Raw genomic sequence first — 19,200 nt, 5'->3', positions numbered from 1 at the left:
CGTCTGAAATCTAATCTCTGGACTTTAAAAAAAAAAAAATAAAAATCCTCTTGTGTAAGTTAGTTATTTTGGCAAGAATTACCTTAAGGTATAAGGGGGAAAAAAAGATCAAAACTCATGCATGGAATATCACAAATGACAGCTAAAATCCTGATCTTTCTTCTTCAACCCGTGTATCAATGATGCACCTTTTACCTCTAGCTCTTTCCTAAAACCATCGTGAGGATTCATTTCTCCCTTCTGCACATATTCCCCATACTGTTCATTTCACCCTTTACTTTTACTCTTCAAAAAATAGTAATAATAAAGCAATAATTAAAAGTTTCCAAAAGGAACACTCTGCTGTATTATAGCAGTGCTCCGAAGTCAACATACTTGCGCCTCTGACTGCGCTTCCATGAACGCAACATCCATGAACTCAGCTCCCCAATTTTACTACTGCTATGATTAAAAGCAGCAGGCAGCAGACCGAGATGAAACAAGAACAAAGGACTGTCAGCAGAGAAGCGACTCTCGGATACGAGCCCTGCATTAGTTTATACGGTCAGCAGCTTCAGGAAATGTAGAGAGTAACTCAAAGCTGCGGTAAACTCAGTCTAGGACAGCAGAAGTTTCTTTCCCTTGCCCCTGCACATCTCATTATAGTTTTCAGAGTCAGCAAGTGAAAAATTTCTACTAGAAGGAGAAACAAAAAAACCCCACAACACAGCACCCTTTCCCCCTCCAAGGGAACTGTTTAGAGTTCTAGGTTCTAAAATGCCTAACGCCTGGAATAGTTGCAGTATTACTTACTAGATTAAATAAATTGTCAAGTATTTAAACATACAGCACAGACTACTTGTGCTTTGGACTCCACAGGCAAGACAAACTAATAACCTCTTTAACTTAGAACTATCGCCTAGATCTACACTAGGTTTCAGGATAGCTAATGAAGTGAAACACGCACCTTCCGAGGAGGATTCATCCGGCCTCTCAGGTTTGTAGTTCATGTGAATGTGAATCACACTCTGGAGCCTTCTCCTAGTTCAATCAGTTTCTAATTTTCCTGTAAATATTATGACCAACAAGATCTGTGAAAGTCTGTGCATAACTTATGGCCACCTTTGGAAAGAAACATGAATTGTTTACATCCCCAAGCGTTCCTAGGTGAAGGTGCTAAACTTCGCACATTAAAAATCTTGCAGTGCCGGGACTGCTGTAACACGTGGAGCTGTACAAATAAACTCAGAAATTTTCTTTAAGGATACAGACTTTAAAGACACAGAGGACTACAAGTGTTTAGGGTGACTGTATTCAGAGCAAGAATTCTGCTTTGACTAGCATTGGAAGAGTTGACAAATAGCCCAGATGTGGAAACAGCTCACTCTGGAAAGCATTAATCCACTCCTGTAGATTTGAGAGCTTGGGGCACATCATCAGAATGCACGTTCCCCAGACCTGCTGCTGCATGCCTATAAGCATTTCCATACTCAGTTCCTTTCCCTGTCCCCCCCCGTCTCCGCTCTACGATCCCTTGCTCTCGCATGGCTCCTGACACCGCACTACGATGGAGCCCTAGCAGTATGGGCAAGAGAAGCACGCGAGGAAGCCTATGCTGAGCTCTTTGCTTCCTGCTCAGGATCAATAAAAAGCAAGAAATGGCAAGAAGGGAAACACATCAAGAGTTGAACATTTGTCTATTACCTAATACCGAAGGGGAGAGCTACACTGCTTTTTCTTAACACCACTGTTGCAGTGGTGCTTTAGAACAAACCGCCGGCTACAGAGCGGCAGCGCTCCGTCGGTGCAGGTTCTAGAGTGAGATTTGGAAGCATTTCACTATTACGCTCCTCATAATTCAAACTCTGTTTTGTGTCTGTCTTTATAGGTCATTGTTGGCCAGATGGAAAATATTAAGGAAAAAGGATTGCAACTAAATCAATCGGCTGTAGTCTGCTGCCAAAAGGCCCCAGGCTAACTACAAGCAGATTTGCAAGCAGGCTCTGCTCCGTTACAATCTGAGATCTGGCACATCCTTTGCCCTGACTAACAGCAGGAGGGCACAGGGCCAGCTGAGAGCAGCTACTGTGCCAAACAGACTGTGCAGGTCTTGCTGCTTGAATGCTTCCACAGAAAGGGAGAATCGCTGGGACTCTTTTGTAAACAACTCCCTGTACTTTCTGGCTGCTACGAACTTCAGAAGTGGTATAACTTCATCCCACTACAAAATTCATGCAAGTACACAGCTCAGACTTGTGACCAAAATCAACATGTAGAGAAATAAATACCAGTGTTAAAGGATAACACTTAAACTTTCAACTAAGAATAATGATGTATATACACAAAGCAAAGACCAAAAACCAAACATCTTTTCTCCAACACCAAGCACTGTCTAGGAACAATTTAAAAAAAAAAAAAAATATCGCTGAAGAGGAGCCAAAAAAGTATTCATATTAATATTCTTTGCAACCTCTTACTTACAAATAAGAAGGGACTTAAATTTGGTTATTGAAAACTTGACTTTTAATGTTTATTTCTAATATAAATACTTCCCAGGAGATACTTTTTTTTTTTTTGTACAGCTCATGTATGCAGTTATCAGTCAGCAGGCTCAGTTTATCTAAGAAGTTCAGTGGGGAAAAAAAGTCTTTTCTTAATATTAACCAACTAACCTCTTACACACTCAGTATTTTAGTCCAGACACCCATGCCTGCAGTACCTGCCCCAACAGGACCAGATCAGGTATGGCTTAACTGATTTTCCTTAAGCCTGGTATCAACAACTGGGGGGGAAGGAGAGGAGCAGACTCTTGGAGCTGACCTTTCACAGTATTTTATAACAGCAGGATTTATTTTTCTTTTTGCAATCAAGATCAAACCACATAAATAATTTCTGTTTCCAGTGAATGGTAACAGAAAAATTGATAGAAACAGAGGGGAACTTCTGTTTCAACCATCATGACCAGCTGATGGCATACAAGGAAGCATCTGCAGCCAAGCCCTCCCATCCCCTACCCCAGCCGCAAGGCGTGTCGCCAGAGAGCAGAGAACGAGGGCGAAGGTGTGCGTGGTGTGCGGGGCAAGGCGGAATAAAAGCCAAGAATGAAAATACCGGGTCTCTCGGTTCATTTAAAAGCAATGTAAGCAGTGTCTTTCCATTACCTAGAAAGATGGTTCTCTCTCAGAGCATTTATCGTTACAGAAAAATCCAGAGTTCAGAACTTGTGACTTTTTTTTCTTCTCTAAATCTTTTTCCTATTGCATTTAGTATTCAAATTCTATTTAATTTATATTAACACCATCAGATAATTTGCAACTATGGCTAGAGGACTCAGCACCAATTGGTAACATTTTGGAAACTACATGAAGGTGAAACAGAAAAGGTAAAAAAGACTGGAAAAAGAAAAAGTACCTTTTTATGATGGATTTATTTTGCTACTATGAAGAATGACATAAATAGAATTTAACGTATGAAGCATACTGTAGCATATTTTAAGAAAAATGAAGCCTAGAAATATGAAACCTTACTCCAGCCTGGCCCATTTCTGCTGAGCCAAACGTGGAAGTCGCCATTTCTGTGTCTGTGATTACGAGGGGTGCGGATTAGCAAGGTTCTACCATATTTAAGTTTCAACAACAATATTTAAACCAATTCAGCCATGCTTTGAAACTTCAAGCTCAGCTAGCAAAGCCTTTAACAGACCTACTGACACCCCAATGAGAACTCCAAAGCTTTTCACTCTGTGTCATTTACTGTAGTCCCTATTGACTTGTTATTTATCAACTCCATCTAGGTGAAAATAAGAATTCATTATTTATGAGTTCAGTGGGATCGACTCCTTTCAATGTTGGCCTTAAAACTCAAAACATCAAAATGCATTTCTAGTGCCACAACTATGACGTTGCATACAATTTCAAAGAAAAAAAACCAATTCTGAGGAAATACTGTACACTTTTCACATATTACTAAAACGGGAAATACTAGCCTCGTACAGAGTCAACTGGATTCTTTAAGATGTGGGTTTGTGACACTGGTCTTTAGACAGACATTTATATAGGCAAATATTTCTATTTTTGCACACTTACACACAGATGAATGCATATTCTTATGAAATACATACACACAACCTATTGATCATGAATGATCTCAAACATTATTAATCATGTCAGTAAGAGGACCAAGAAAAACTAGGAATAAACTTCAATAGAAGCTTTTTAATAATGGGACAGAAAAAAAATGCCTTATCACATGCTTTTAATTTTTTAAGACCATTTTAACAAGTGTATTTCATTCAGCGTTGCAGAGAATATAGCTTCAGAAACCTAATTTTACTTGAGAGACACTTCAAAATTTATTTAAAGATACTTGAGCAAGATAAGATACTGAGACAACCTTACAGGCTTTCTGAAATAAGTGTCTAGAGTCTATAAAAAGTTTAATGGCAGAGATGAAAATAGAAGACAACAAATGAGCAGATGTAATACCAAGTTTTACCCCTCTTTTCCTGGCAGAGTATTTTTAAATAACTCTTCTCTGTCTTGTAAAACTTGTAAAGACAATAAAGAAAAACCACAGGAAGTTTGGAAAAATGACACTGGAAACACTGTATCAGAAAGAAGAAACACAAAGCAGATAGCTAAATTTAATTGATGTCAAGCTCTCTTTCCACTAGGTTCATCACTTTTCCATATATATTCTGACAAGTAAGTGAAAATAAAAGCCAGTGCCTGTTTAAGCAAATCAGCAGGGGTAAAAACCCTAAACTTTTAAGATGTAAACTGTTTTATAAACATGTCAAGTTAAAGCAAAATGCCTGCAACAAGAGGAGACCCCTTCCAACCCTGCATGCTACATCCATGGCGTTCTCACATTTTCTAAGCCACTTTAGATCAATTTCCTGTTGTACACAGCCGAGGAAGTCGAACTGTTTTGCTACAGTTAAAGCCTGTAAGAAACTGGAATTTCTGTGAAAGAAGGTCAGTCTAGCTACGAGCCTTGCCTGCCCTCCCTTCTTTTCTCTGTAAGGTCCGTGCAAAGGAACTGAGAAACATCTGCATCTTCAACTCTTACTTACATTCAATGCATGTGTTGAATCCACTGCTAAAACAATAATTTAAAAGAAAAAAAAGTCTATAAAGAAGGCAGACAGAAGCGCAATAACAACATTCCTATTAGGTACACTTCTGTTGTACTATTGAACCAGAGATCCAATTTCTCATGATTTATACATGTATTTTTTGTGGACTTTGCCAATGTCTAACAGAACCAGTTTGCTATTTTGTTTCATCTCCAGTGTTTTAGGAAGTCCAGGGATTCCAGGGTCAACACACCACAAGGACCAAACAGACTGTCCAAAAAGCGTTCCATATAATTTCTAGCCATTATCAAACATCTTTTTGGAAGGCTTGATGTATTGTATAGATATATATGGAAGCAAAACATGGATTTTACTTATGACCATTTTATTCAACATACAACTATAGTAAATTCTCATAAAATAAAGTCTGAACTTTTTTTCTTATTTAACTAGACAGTAGTGTTTTTCTGTGTGCACACAGAAGCCTAACAGCAAAAAGGGGAAGGAAGGGAAGAAATCAGGTTAAAGAGACATGGGGTGGGGGGTGTTTGTTTTTTAAAGGGTATCTCTGCTCTGGGGTTACGTAGAGTCATTGCTTGCAGCCTAGACTTATAATTACAGCTTTAAATTAGCAAAAGAAATTCTTCCTCTCTTGTAGGCAAGCCTAGTTTCATTATTAGTTCTCTCCCTCTCCTTTCAAAAAAGTGGATTATACATAAACTTCTTTTAAAAAGAAATTATAAAATAAAATTACATAAATGGATAAAAGCTATAATCTCATGCAGGCTACAATGAACTAAGCATAACCTAACCTTACCAAGAAAAAAGAACCCAAAATCTATTTTACTCAGCTTGCCAGAAGAAAAGTACTTGAGGTAATGGTCACGAGACTGCAGGTTTGTTGCATCCATCCCAAATGACAACTGGATGCAGAACTCGGCAGTCCTGGTACCATTTTGTCGTCTGTGCTAGTTCCCTTCTCCATCGTCCAATTCACTCTGAGATAGTAAAATTAAAGTTTGAGTTGTGCACATATATCAATGGTAAGACTGGGGAGGGGAGAGAGGGATGACACAGAACCAGTAATTGCTCTTCTTGCAATCAATGCTTCTGAATACCAACCAGGCAAAACCCCCCCATGTACAACCCACAAGTGGGAAAACAGCAAAAGCTTAACCTACAGTTCAGAGGGAACCAGTAATTGCTCTTCTTGCAATCAATGCTTGTGAATACCAACCAGGCAAAACCCCCCATGTACAACCCACAAGTGGGAAAACACCAAAAGCTTAACCTACAGTTTGGAGTTACATCTTCCCCAAAGCAGCACACAGCCAGACAGAGGGCTTTTATGCTGCTGTGCAGTAAATTAAAAAAAAAAAAGTAGTCGAACTACTTTCTTACCAGGCACAAAATAGACCTCCTATTAATTTACTTTTATGCATGCAAAGGAAAAATGCAAAGCATGAAGAAACTGTAAATCGGGTAAGAATTTTTAGTTAACAAGAATTCTAAGGCTCAGCCTTCCCATATATCAGACTACTAGTAAATACATTAAATTATTTGTCGTTAATATGATAGTCTGTGTACTCCACAGAAGAAAATTCTTATTAACACTAGTTCAAAGCATGCATTACAAATCTGTGCTTTTTTAATGTTCCAAACTTTCATCCAGATAAAGTGAGAATGCGATTTCCTTCCTTATTCATCTGCAAATACTTGTTCACAAACAACAGCTACAGAACATTTTAGAACAAAAACAAAAATAATCAAATTAAAGTATTTAATAATTTCCATAGGTTATTAAAGAATTTCTATAGGCTCAAGCTTTTATTGAGCTGAATTACTCCAACCTGACTCACTAACATGAGCAAAACGCTCCATACACAGGAAGGCAGCGTAATCAGCTCTGGAAAAGTGGGTGGAATCCAGTGAAACTCAAATTATTTCAGCTGATCGGGAATTAGTTCAGTAGGAAGTCCAGCTCTCTCAGGCTACAAAAACCAGCACAACAATTCAAAGAGGATGATAAAGACTAAGAAAAGGGTGAGAATCTTACGCCTTCAATGGAAGAGCATGGCTACAAGGGGGAAGCAGCTTCCAATTTCTCCCACCACCCTTCCTCTCCATCCCTAGAAAACTATAGTCATTTTTGGATAATACTGCACTGTCCTTGGGAGAAACACTGTTTATTCACTTTTGCATCTACTATTTTCTTAAAAAAAAAAAACCAAACAAAAAGAAAGCATGGAAGATATTCCAAGAGACATACCAGCCTTACACAGTGTGCACTTTTACAAAATCAAGCCTTTGAGAAATACCCTGAATCAAACCCGCAATATTTGGGTGTTTTAACAGCAGGTTGTTCAAAGGCTATTGAGTCCATGGGACCTCACCCCACAGTAGAGAAAGAGCATAAAGTTTCACTGTAAGTCAATCAAGGATATCTGATCTCAGTTTGCCACCTATCTGCTCAATGATTCTTCATTAAGATTATTTTATTTTTCATACTTTTTCCCCCCCTGCTTAAAATTAACCAAAATTTGTATTCTCCTGCCCACATCCAATTTTGTACCTATACTTACCACCCAATGTACACAGCAGGATCACAACTTACTGATGTGATGGCACATCTTACTTCAAAAGTACAATTTAAGTCAGGTAAGCCTGCATGCGGGCCAAATAACGAATCCTACCACAGAATCGGCTGAAGACACACTAAACCCACTAAGTAGAAAAACTTGTAAAAAAGTGAGTGCACAAGAAGGTTTTGTAAATTTAACCCTTTTATAGTGGGATAATCAGATCTTTAAGTACTATACAGCCGCACTTTAAAAAAAAAAAAAAAAAAAAAAAAAAAAATCCAAAAAAAAAAACCCCTCCCCCCCCCCCCCAAGTGTCTTTTTCTGTGGCTTTTGGCCAAATCAGTGAAAAGGGAAAATTCTAGAAGACAACGGGACAATTATTTTAAAACAAAAAACCACACAAATATTCAATTTTCTCCCCCAAAATAATTGAAAGATTCATGCAACTAGAAGCAGTGTTCAGGGTTTTGAGTTTTTTTCTTTACATTCGAAGGTATCACAACAGAAGCGTGTTACATTTCGGAGGCACATACACAAACAGAGGTATACAGGCCCCTAAAGCTGTTTGTCCCCTATGCATCAATGCCCTGCCAGTTGGCAAGCCTGAGCCAGGAAGCTGTCAATTCCAATCAAGTTTAGGCGATGCAGTCCTATTAAAGAAGTCTTGCTGGTTAAGGGGCGTCCACTGTTTCCAAAGCATGGGAAAAAAAAAAGAAAAAAAAAAAAAAAAAAGAAAAAAAAAGGGCTCTGCTTTCCTTAGATTTGAGCTGGCAACTTTCACTGCCTAGAGTTTTCAAGGAGCTATGAATGAGCTTAACAAAGGAGTTCTGTGGCTAGTTTCTGGCTGAAATCCATGTCAACAGTTTTTAAGGTCACAGGTCACACTAACTAACATTTATTCCCAGCAGACCCTGCTCTAAACACAAGCTGTAAGTAGTACAAATTTGGAATTTTTCTGTAATCCCTTGAGATATTCCTGATCCTTCCACATGTTTCTGCTCAATTAAAAACAATTCTCACTTTGCACCACAAGAGAGGCCCCTGCTCAGAAATCTTATTCTATCCTAAGAATAAATGGACAAAGACTGCAATCAAAGGGAAGGAAAGGGGGGAGGAGAGGAACTCACAACAAATCACACCAAAAACCTCAAATAACTCCATACAGAATCACATTCAGTTAGTTACATTTTCTGCCATCTGTCACAAACTATTATAGATTCATTTCTTTTTATCTTAGAAAAAGAGTGGTGCACAGCTTAGCTATTTTGGCCGAGAGGGATTTCCACACAAATGTTTCTCCATTTCACTTCAGAAGAATGATTTTCATTTTGGGTACAAAAGCTGAATACCCACTGAAAACTTCAAATTAAGTAAAATTGAAATCAGAGTTGCACATGGTTATAGCACCTTCTTAAATCAGTAACTTTGCCCAGTAAGTTTGTGAACCAAAGCAAAACTATGCAAAGTTTGATTTTTTTTTTTTATTTTTTTTTTTTACTTAAGCAAAACTTGGAGCAAGACAAAAATCTTTGACATATTATTACTGCTCCTTCAAGCAGTTAGAAATAGGTGCTGTAGCTCACAGTTTAAGAGATAATAGAAATTCTACTAGTTAATAATAAAAATATACAAAGGTACCTATCGCACGGTTACAGGAACGAGAGAGTTCTTGCCCACCAAGTCTAATTACTTCAACTGACTAAGTATGCATAAATCTCAGGGCCTGCAGGGCAACCCACCCTGTCCAGTTCCATACACTTCTCTGGTGTTGTCAAAGCAGTAATTACCATCATCTCATTCATGTACCAATGGTCACGTTCTCTTCTCAGGAAGTTTTTACTTGTATTGCTGCAACCCTTTTTGATAGGAAAGGAAAAACCAGCACATAGGCAGCCTCTGCGGGATAAACAGTTGTGCGTGCGCTGGCAGCATTTACCTAACACCTCCCAAAGCTGTTCTTATAATGTCTGGAAAACAGAAATTTTCCAGATTAAATATAGCATTACATTGACCAAAGTCACATTTGTGGAGAAACTGCAGTTAACAAGGCAACAGATTTATCTGCCTAGATGGGCAAGTACACTGACTACTGCTGGAGCTTTCACAAGTTTGCTGCTGAAATGGAGAACGGTAACGGATGCTCTGTCCAGCTTTCTAAATTAAGAACTAGTAAATCATAACATTTTAGAAGCTTACGGACATCCTAGAAAATATATTTAAATACAATTAGTGAAGAATCATATATAAAACCATTTTTAGATTGTAATACTCTTACCATACACCAGTAATCCAGACAGGACTAAGAATTTAGTGTTTTATACAACTGGTAAGTTTCTTCAAAATGTTAAACCCAGTTTTATTAGGATTGCTATGTTGTACTGTGAAAGTGCTGGGGGCTTGGGGGTATTTTGTAGGGCTTTTTTAAGATACATTTTTATTTCAGAGTGGTTTTCATTCCATTTTTCACATTACTGGCCTCAGCATCTTAACTCAAAAATAAGGGACTATGAAGCAAACTATGTAACAGCAAGAACGTTACCTCAAAACGATTCTGCCCAATGGTTTTGAAGAGCACAGTTATTATACTTGACCTTATACTACTTACCACAAAAGCTCAGATGAGCCAATACCAAAATATTATTTCTCAGTTAAACTGCTAAATTTATTTTTTAAACTCAAATATACATTGCGATCAGAGAAGTACATGTTTAATACTAGGGTCAACTTGGTGAACATGCACATGATTTTTATCATCTATACGAAAAAAAATAGCACCATTCAAGTCACCATTTTATTATGCTACATAACCTGAAATCATTACATCGACACACACATTTAAACCAGTTCATACGTTTAAATAGGTTACCATACATTCAACATCGCCATTATTTTTTATCAAAAGGCAGCATATGTTTCATAAACATTAACTTATTTTAAAGTTTAAATAGTCAGAACATAAAATAAACACACATTTGAAGAAATGACTGGATCCTATCTGTTTACAACCTGAAGAATTTTTCAAGCATCAGTAAGTGGGTCCTTAGATTGAATTCTGGAAATATTTCAGAAGACAAAAGATAAAAATATTTTTAAAAAATAAACTTGCTAGCTTTATTATGTAAACATTCTGCAATAAGCGTATCAAAAAAAGTATTCAGTCCAAGTTAACAACATTTTTTACATTCCTAAAGCAGAACTTTTTCTTCCTTCATGACTGCACAGAAGACAAAGTTGTCAGGAGTCTGAGATTCCACAACACACAGAAGTCAGAAGGACAAAAAACCCAGCTACAACAACACAACCTGATAACTGATATGCACTTTTAAATAATGGCTTCACACAAGAACTTGATCTCTTCCTCTGAAGGGAGAGAACAAAAAAACCAAAAAAAACCAAACAAACAAAAAAAAATCATGTTTCAATGTCTCCACAGAATTTAGAATTTCTTGTGTTCAGCAGCCTCTTCATAGCTTTATGAACCCGGTCTTCATTTTCGTCACCCATCTTCAGACCACCAGGAACAATGGCATCAGTATGAGCGGAAACATCATGCTTAAAGTAATTTCAGCAACGAGGTCTTTAACTGTCCCCCTATGGGCAGGCCGCACACAAAAGTGTTTGTCCACTTCAGCTTTGAGAAAGCAGATTGTAAACCAAAACATTCTACTCCTTTCATACACTTACTGATACTAACACAAACTGGTTTATACGTTACTTTCCCACCAAAAGAATGTTGAAACCCATCAATGCCTGTGCCTCTCACGAGTTCTAGAGCACAGGAGTTAGCCAAGGAGGCAAACACAGCTGAGATACTGAGCAACGCTGTCCATATTGTAACCAACAAACTGGCTTCTGGAGAATTTAGCACAGCTAGAGTTGCTAGAAATTTGAAAAGATGAATAAGCTATTAAGGAGATCTAACATTAAAACAGTGAGGAAATTAAAATTAAGAGCCTCAGAATTCAAGATTTTTAAGAATCAGAAAGCATCTATATGCTTTAAGAATATGCAAAAGCAGAAAGATAAATTAAGACTGTTATTTTATTTCTTATCACTTAGATCATATCAGTAGATCAGTATGTTTACATCATCTTTCAGTACACTGCAATTAGCAGGAAATAGCAATCAAGAACAAATTCTGAACCTCTTTTGACACCTACCGGGCTCTTTTGCCCTAATAAAAGAACATTAACTCTCTAAATACATAGCAGATTTAGAAAAGATGACAAACAAGAGTATAGAAATTCCAGAACAAACTAGGGGAGATGCCTGATTAAGGAGTTGAAGACGATGTCTCAGAAGAGAGAGCAACAGCAGTTTGGGAAGGTCTCCAACACCTTTTTTTTTATTATTTTTTATTTTTTTATTTTTTTAAATAGACTACAGCTCTTCACTAAATTCTCAACTATCTATGTTGTTCACCCTCAAAAGCCCATGCCAAATCTGATGCACAGTTAGATTAAAGCAAACCTCTAGAAACAAAATAACAACAACAACAGATCAGCTTCCTAATGCATATCCAATAGGATTTATTTTATTTCAGCCAAAATCCTGACATCTCTAAATGAAGTCTTAGAAAGAAAAAAATCTTTTGGCATGGAAATTTTTCTAGGATATTAAGATTACCAAATTAGAACTCAGACTTGGACATTAGCTCTCAACTTACTATGCATTCATCATTTGGAAAAGAGAAGAATCAAAGAACATATTTTAAATTTTGTAACATAGTGCACTGAAGAAAGTAGTCTGGAATTCCAAGTTACCCAGGAGATTTTGATGTGTGGTACGTAAGCTTGTGGGCTTTTTTTAATTCACTTCACCATTTAGAACCTCAAAAAAACCCCACCAGACCATCTGTGACACTTGTTTTGTGCTTTTGTCCGCCCTCTGCTGTCTGAAATGCAGAAAGTAGTCATCTATGCTACAGAGCGCTCCACAACTCTGTGTTACATACAGTATTTGATCATTGCAGTTTCATGATTAGCTAGAAATCGAGTGGAAAAAAAAAAAAAGAAAACGGAATAAGAGAGACAGACTCAGTGGTTCTACATTAAAAGAAAAAAAAAAAATCACAGAACACCTAGAAGATGCAGTTTTTAAACTTAATCAAAGATTTCCATAAATCTGTGTGATGCTATCCACAGCAGAAACAAAACTATAAAACTGTCTTGAAAGCAGATTTCTAAACAGTACTGGTTAAAACAGCCACAAGAGTTACTCTGTAAAATGGAATTGCTTTTCTGCTGGCCACAGGAGCTCCAGCCACGTGGATAACTTTACTGCTATTAAACTCCAAGAAGCGCCTAACTGTACTTTGCATTCACATGAATAAGTCTCTAGGTCACTTTAAAGCTCAAAGTCCAGACCTTGACTTCTGGCCTTCTGAGTACTGCCTCAGCTTTACATTTTGCTTCCACACCTCTGCAGAAATGTTTTTAAAGCACCACCTCAGTGAAAAGAATTTCCTTTTTCTCCTGTTCCTCTTCAATAACAAATCTAAACGTGATGATTTTCCACCTCCAAACCATTTTACCACGGCCAGACTCATAAAATCTCTGACTGATAAAAATCTCTAATAATAAACAATATCACTTAATTCTTATACTATCACTGAATATAGCAAGACATACTTGAAGCTTGCTGCCATCCAAGCCGTAATTTAAAAACAATTAAACAAACTTCCTTTTCATCCCCATTTGCTTTTTCGTACCACTCTCACGTTCTTCAGCATGTTTTGACCCACCCATTTACCATGCAGCATCCTTTATTGGATGATGGGTGATGCAGTCCTGGGAATATCACAAGTGAATCTGTGTAATGCTGATTCACACTCTATTATCCCCTAAGACCTGCATTCACGTGCATTAATGAAGTTTCACTTTCTCATTAGTTCACAGGTGAAAGAAGCTATAGGAACGAAGCTGAGAGTCCTAATTCATCCACTGCTGTAACTGCACTGAGATGCTTTTTTTTTTTTTTTGGTTATGAGTTGAAGCAGAAGGCATTTAACTACAACATAACTCCTCCATTTCTTCTTGGCATTCACTCAACATAAGGGAGCTGACAGCAAAGAACTCTTATCCAGGAGAGATCAAGAAGGGACTCATACTACTCTTCATTCAGATTTTCTTTTTAAACTGTGTTTCCCCTTTAATTTGTCATTAACCAGGAAAAGTTACCTTGTGTAACCAGACACTTCCCACATGGGAGTGAATCAGCACCCCAACTATACGGGGTAGCAGCTACGGGGAAACAGCTGGGGAAATACCTTCCCGTCTTCAGCATACGGTCCACATGGCTGGATTGCCACAGCTAATAATAGTTGATATGTCTACTAGAGAAAAGAAAGGAGATACTGAGAAAACACCTGTCAGCCTGCCTTCCACACAATTAATTAGTAATTTTGGTAGATTTCACAATAATTTCTCCAAATATTAAGCTTGTTCAGTGAAGGCCTAGTGAGCAGGTCACTGCCATCAGTATAATGCTGAAGTACAAGGCAACAAACATTTGGTACCTTCACCACTCTAGTGCCAGCACAAATAGCACAGACGTATTCATTCTGAATACATACATCAATCCAAAATCTATTCCACGGCCTTGCTGTATGCAACTCAATGAAATGAGAAGTACCCTTGTACTTGATAGGTGCTCCTATATTTTGCAACATTGTTCCTGAAATTCTCCTGAGGGGTCATATTCGATAACATATATACAGAAGGTCCCACTCCGTCACGTGCAATACACAGTGCTCATAGGAAAAAGACAAGTTCTTCTTGTTCTTACACTGGATTCTCTCACATGAAAAGCAAACCAGAGACAACAGAGACAGATGCCTACAATTGCTCACAGAGGAAATTGTCCTCATTTGTGATTGCTTGAGCAATTGTTCAGTCAGCTAGCTGGCTGTTTGTAGTTAACGCAAGCTACCTTTACCTGGGCCATTGCTCTGAAACTTCTGCTTTTTCCATGTTCATGAGAAATTGGAAGACAGACTGTTGTTAAATTTGTTTAAAACAAGACAGGCCGGATGCCATGTGGAAATCATCAATCCATAGAAGTACTTAATTGGTAGATATTAACATTGATTTTACTTGCATCATTTCTTGCAGCAAATGTAAATAGAAAATTATGGACTGTATTCCAACATGTCAGCGGGAGGTCATCAAAAACTACTCTGATAGAGTCTCTTTGCCCATTTTATGTGAAATGCATTGTTTCCAACTTCCACTAACAGTCTTTATTATAACAAACTTCACAAAACCCTCAAGAGGACAAAGTAAAGCTCATACATACAAACTTTTAGGATGTGGACAGCATCAGTGACATTCTCTCAGTTACCAACAGATGCTTTGTTAATAAAACTTGCATATACAAATGTCCATAAAATGTCTTAACAAGATCAGTTGTGACAGCTAAAGATAACAGCTGCCATCATACTATGTCATATCAAATTACTGTAAAGAGACTTTTTTTTTCCACACTGTTAAGTCAAGAACATTGACTACAAACAAATACAGTTATCTACAGAGGAACTCTAAGTGCAAGATATTTTGCATCACTTCCGCGGAAGAGCAGTGACTTTGAGGACCAGATAGGAAAATAATTTTGAACAGCTGGAAATTATAATTGCAGTATAACACAGCAAAGTCAAACACTGTTTCCTAGAGTCAGCCAAAAGCCAAACCACAGACCTACCTTAAGATACAGAAGCAGCTCTTGGCCCCAGAAGATAAGCGACAGAATCCAAACCTCTGTTTGCTGTCAATGTCTGTAAGCACAAACGTAAAGTTCTGCCCGACTTGGTTAACTGCATGGCTGAAAATAGAGAGAGTAAAGAGGAAAAAAATTAATGCCAAGCTAACTCCGTGTCAAAAGTTTCTAGTCTAAGTCATTGAACCTGTAACATTTCCTCTTTCAGCAGAATTTTTTTAAGAAATTAACTTTGAGAGTATACACTTGGGGGGGGGGTTGTTGTGTTTTTTTCTTTTTTCCCCCAATTTTAAGAGTGGGAGGATACTAAAAATGCATTTATCTTTACATGACAATGGTTTTGACTACAAACCATCTTCAATGCAGTACACACAGTACAAACCAAACCCCGTTCTCTCATGTAACCTAAAATATTTCTTTATTACTCTTCATTTGAGAATTGCTTTACTCCAAGCGCAAGACGTTTAATAACATGCTAAGCTTCTTTAACACTGAGATATGGACTTGTAGAAGCCTTATTATCCATCTACCAACTCTGCATGTATGCCAGATACATCATTCCAAAATGTTCAGCAAGTAGAGCCATGCCAGGCAATTCTCCTTTACTCTAGCAGCTAGGCAGTCAGTTAAAACAAAGACTAGAATAGTGTGCAAAGGAAGAATTGATAAATTAGAATCAAAAGTACACTGTGCTAAAGCCAGACATGACTATAAAAATAATTTTGTAGGACTGCTATATGATTTTTCAAAATTAAAGGGTCATTTGCCTCATCTGTAAGATCTTAACGGCTCTTCAAGAATAGCACAAGTGAACTAATAACATTCTTAGATGTTGGCTCCCACTCACACCACAGTGGAAAGTATTGCTGCAGGAAAAATTTGCCCAAATTGGGCAGTTTTGGAAAATCAAAATAAAAAAACCACAACCAACAACAATCACCACCAAAACAAAAACCAAAAACACAAACACAAGAAACAAGAACTAAGCCACCCAAACAAACACACACACACCCCCCAAGCCCTAGCATTTAAAAATTCATGTCTTTAAAAATGCTATAATTCACATCCCTATTTTACCACTAATCGGTGATGCTCAAAATAGTAAGCTGAGATCAAAATAAGATGCTTTACATTTAAAGCACGGCACTTTCTGAATGCTATTTATTAACAAAATGAAAGACATTCCTGAGCTATTACCACATTTGTCAAATCAAGTTAATCAAATGCTTATGTACAGTGATGATAGTTTCCACGTAAACCAAGCCCAACTGACTTCCCAGTTTGTAGAGATGTAGTTTTACCATTTAACAGAAATTTTGATGTTTAGTGGTGAAGCTGGGACTAATATAATTATTAGAGGACTTTTCATTCCAATTTTAGATCTATTTGAGACCTCATAACAGTATGAAATTAACACTTATTTCAGGTTATGTTCTAGTTTATTTTAGGTTTCCAGAGAACTGAGAAAATTGGCTAGCATTTACATGTGCATCTTTACGAGTCAGTCCTACCAACAGCAACAACAAAACCAATTCAGTTCAAGGCCACTTCACTAATAGTCACAAGCCTTGAAAGCGAGCGAATATTCTCTTCTATGATGCCATATACAACGCAACAAACAATTTATTTGGGAGATTATATACTCGGTGCCTAGAGAAAAAAAAAAAAAAAAAAAAAAGAAAAAAAGACTTTCAGAAATAAAAGTTGGATCCGGTTCAGAAAGATGTCACTGTCCAGTTCAGAAAGAAGAATCCTTCAGTGGATCCCAAACAGGGAAGGAAAAACATGCAGTGATGAAGACAAAAAAGCACTCCAAATTCACAGATGAACAAAAAGACAGATATTTAAAAGCATTTCAGTAGTCTGAGAATTAGACAGCATAAGTACTATCATCCTATCGAATTCTAAATGTCAACAGAGCAACCATTTCCATAAACCGTACTGAGCTGCTAGGGGATATCAAAAAATCCCTTACTGGTGTTGTGTTTTATCTGTAAAGCTTGGATGTAATGTTACTATGGTGATTTTAGTAAGGTGTTTTAAAAGGGGATTATATGCTTAATTTTAACAAGGTTGAGAGCAGAGTGTGTGTGAGAAATAGCATTCGAGCTGACAATTAAAATTATGGAACAGGGGAAAAAAACATGCTTCATTTGCAGCAGGGAGAAGCTTGTTTATTAAACAATTGTGACAAGTTGGTAAGTTCCCCCAAAGCAAACCTAACAATTCTTGTATTTCTGTGATCTGCAGAAGCTAGATATGTCTGATAGGTCTTGCCCAAGTTCCAGTTGTCAGTTCTTCCCGTGGAAGGATAAACTTCCCAACACAGAAAGTGCTTTTCCTAAGATCTTAATACCAATACTTAAGATACATAGCTCTATTTCCAAATGGGAAGAAGGTCTACTATCAGGATGGCAGCACCATAAATCTAATCTCTAAATGGGCAGACAGAAGTTAGGATTGGAGAGAGAAAAAGTAACTTCTTAAAAATGCCCCATCACTAGCTGCATCTGACTAACACAAATTAATCCTGATATGATATGAGACTGAGGTGAAGTTGTTCACCCCTGCAGTTGGAGAACAGCCTCTGCCCTGATCCTGCAACCATAACAGTAGAACACTCATGATCCACTGCCTAACGGAAGGGGCAACTAGTCCCTAGTGATTTTTTGATCACTGGCAACAATATATAGAAAAGGAATCAATATAAAAAGAATTAAGAGTCTGCCTCAATGAGTGCCAAGACCTTCAGCACAGAGAACAATCACATCTGCAGAAGATCTTGATTTGCCTCCAAATTTTGTTGTCCTATCATCATTTGAAGTTGTGATCTGGCTGAGGCAATGTAGGTCTTCAGCTTTCACCACCTGTTTTATAAAACATGCAGCCTTATAAGGGACACGCATGTAGGTGAAGACTTATGTCTTTTCTCAGCACTTGTTTAAGCAAAACCACTGTTTAACATCAGAGTCAGAACTCAAGTACCATTGAGCACACTTCTACCATCAAGAAGTTTCCACTGAAAGCCTGGCATAACACTGCACATAACACAGAACATAGTTACATAAATTAAATTTCCCCAAGGAAAAGTCCTCACAAACAGGGTATAAATTGGGGACATGACTCTAGCAGGACTTGAAAACTTAAGTTCTGTAACGCTACTTTGGGCTCTGAGTTGCTGAAAGGAAAAGCAGTGTCTATTCTTCAGTGACCCATCATTTATATCAGTATCTCTTCATCATCATTCGTAGTGATCATTTGTCCACAGATCCTGAAGAGACATCCTGCACAGAGCACTACTGCAACAGAAGGTATTATCCCATGTTCTCAAGTTATTTCAACAATGAGCCGGTATCTCCACTTTTATATTAAGAATAATAATTTTAAAACCTCTCAACGTTGCAGAGATATTCTAATCCTGAAGTGGTCACAGCTAACAACACGGCAAGCTTGTTAACTGGGAATAGTACCTAAGTATTTGGAAGGCCTTTACTTAAACTACTCCAGTGTTTCTCTCTCCTTTTGTTCAGAATGAACAAAACAATATGTATTAAAAAAAACACCCCGAGGACTAAGAATTACAGTAACCGGAGAGCCGATCCAACAAACCACTTTCCAGGCACATACAGAGGGATAAAATCCCACTAGAGAGTGCTAGTCAACTCTGTAAGACACGACTGTAAGGACCTTTCTGACACATAACTGAAGACAGTATTTCTTCTAGAAGCTATTTCCTTTCATCTCAAAGTGTTTGCAGAGAAGACTGAGAGGAATATTAAAGCATTGTCTGGAGTAATTTCATTATGGCGCTACCTGCTCACCACTTTAAATAACTTTCTTTTAAATGCA

At 37.6% G+C, this 19,200-nt stretch overlaps 1 protein-coding gene across 3 annotated transcripts in view; it reads right to left on the bottom strand.

Annotated features, from left to right (window-relative positions):
* DENND1A (DENN domain containing 1A) overlaps nucleotides 1–19,200 on the bottom strand; it is a 211,402-nt gene that overhangs the window by 136,716 nt on the left and 55,486 nt on the right. For all 3 annotated transcript variants that reach the window (XM_035888591.1, XM_009648821.2, XM_035888592.1), the window contains one exon: nucleotides 15,337–15,456. In XM_035888591.1, the coding sequence (XP_035744484.1) occupies nucleotides 15,337–15,456 (120 nt within the window). The remainder of the gene's footprint in view (nucleotides 1–15,336; nucleotides 15,457–19,200) is intronic.

The sequence above is a fragment of the Egretta garzetta genome, unplaced genomic scaffold (assembly GCF_000687185.1).
Source record: "Egretta garzetta isolate BGI_Z169 unplaced genomic scaffold, ASM68718v1 scaffold211, whole genome shotgun sequence".
NCBI lineage: Eukaryota > Metazoa > Chordata > Aves > Pelecaniformes > Ardeidae > Egretta > Egretta garzetta.
The sequence above is the reverse complement of the archived record's forward strand: the minus strand, read 5'-3'. Positions and strand labels throughout refer to the sequence as shown.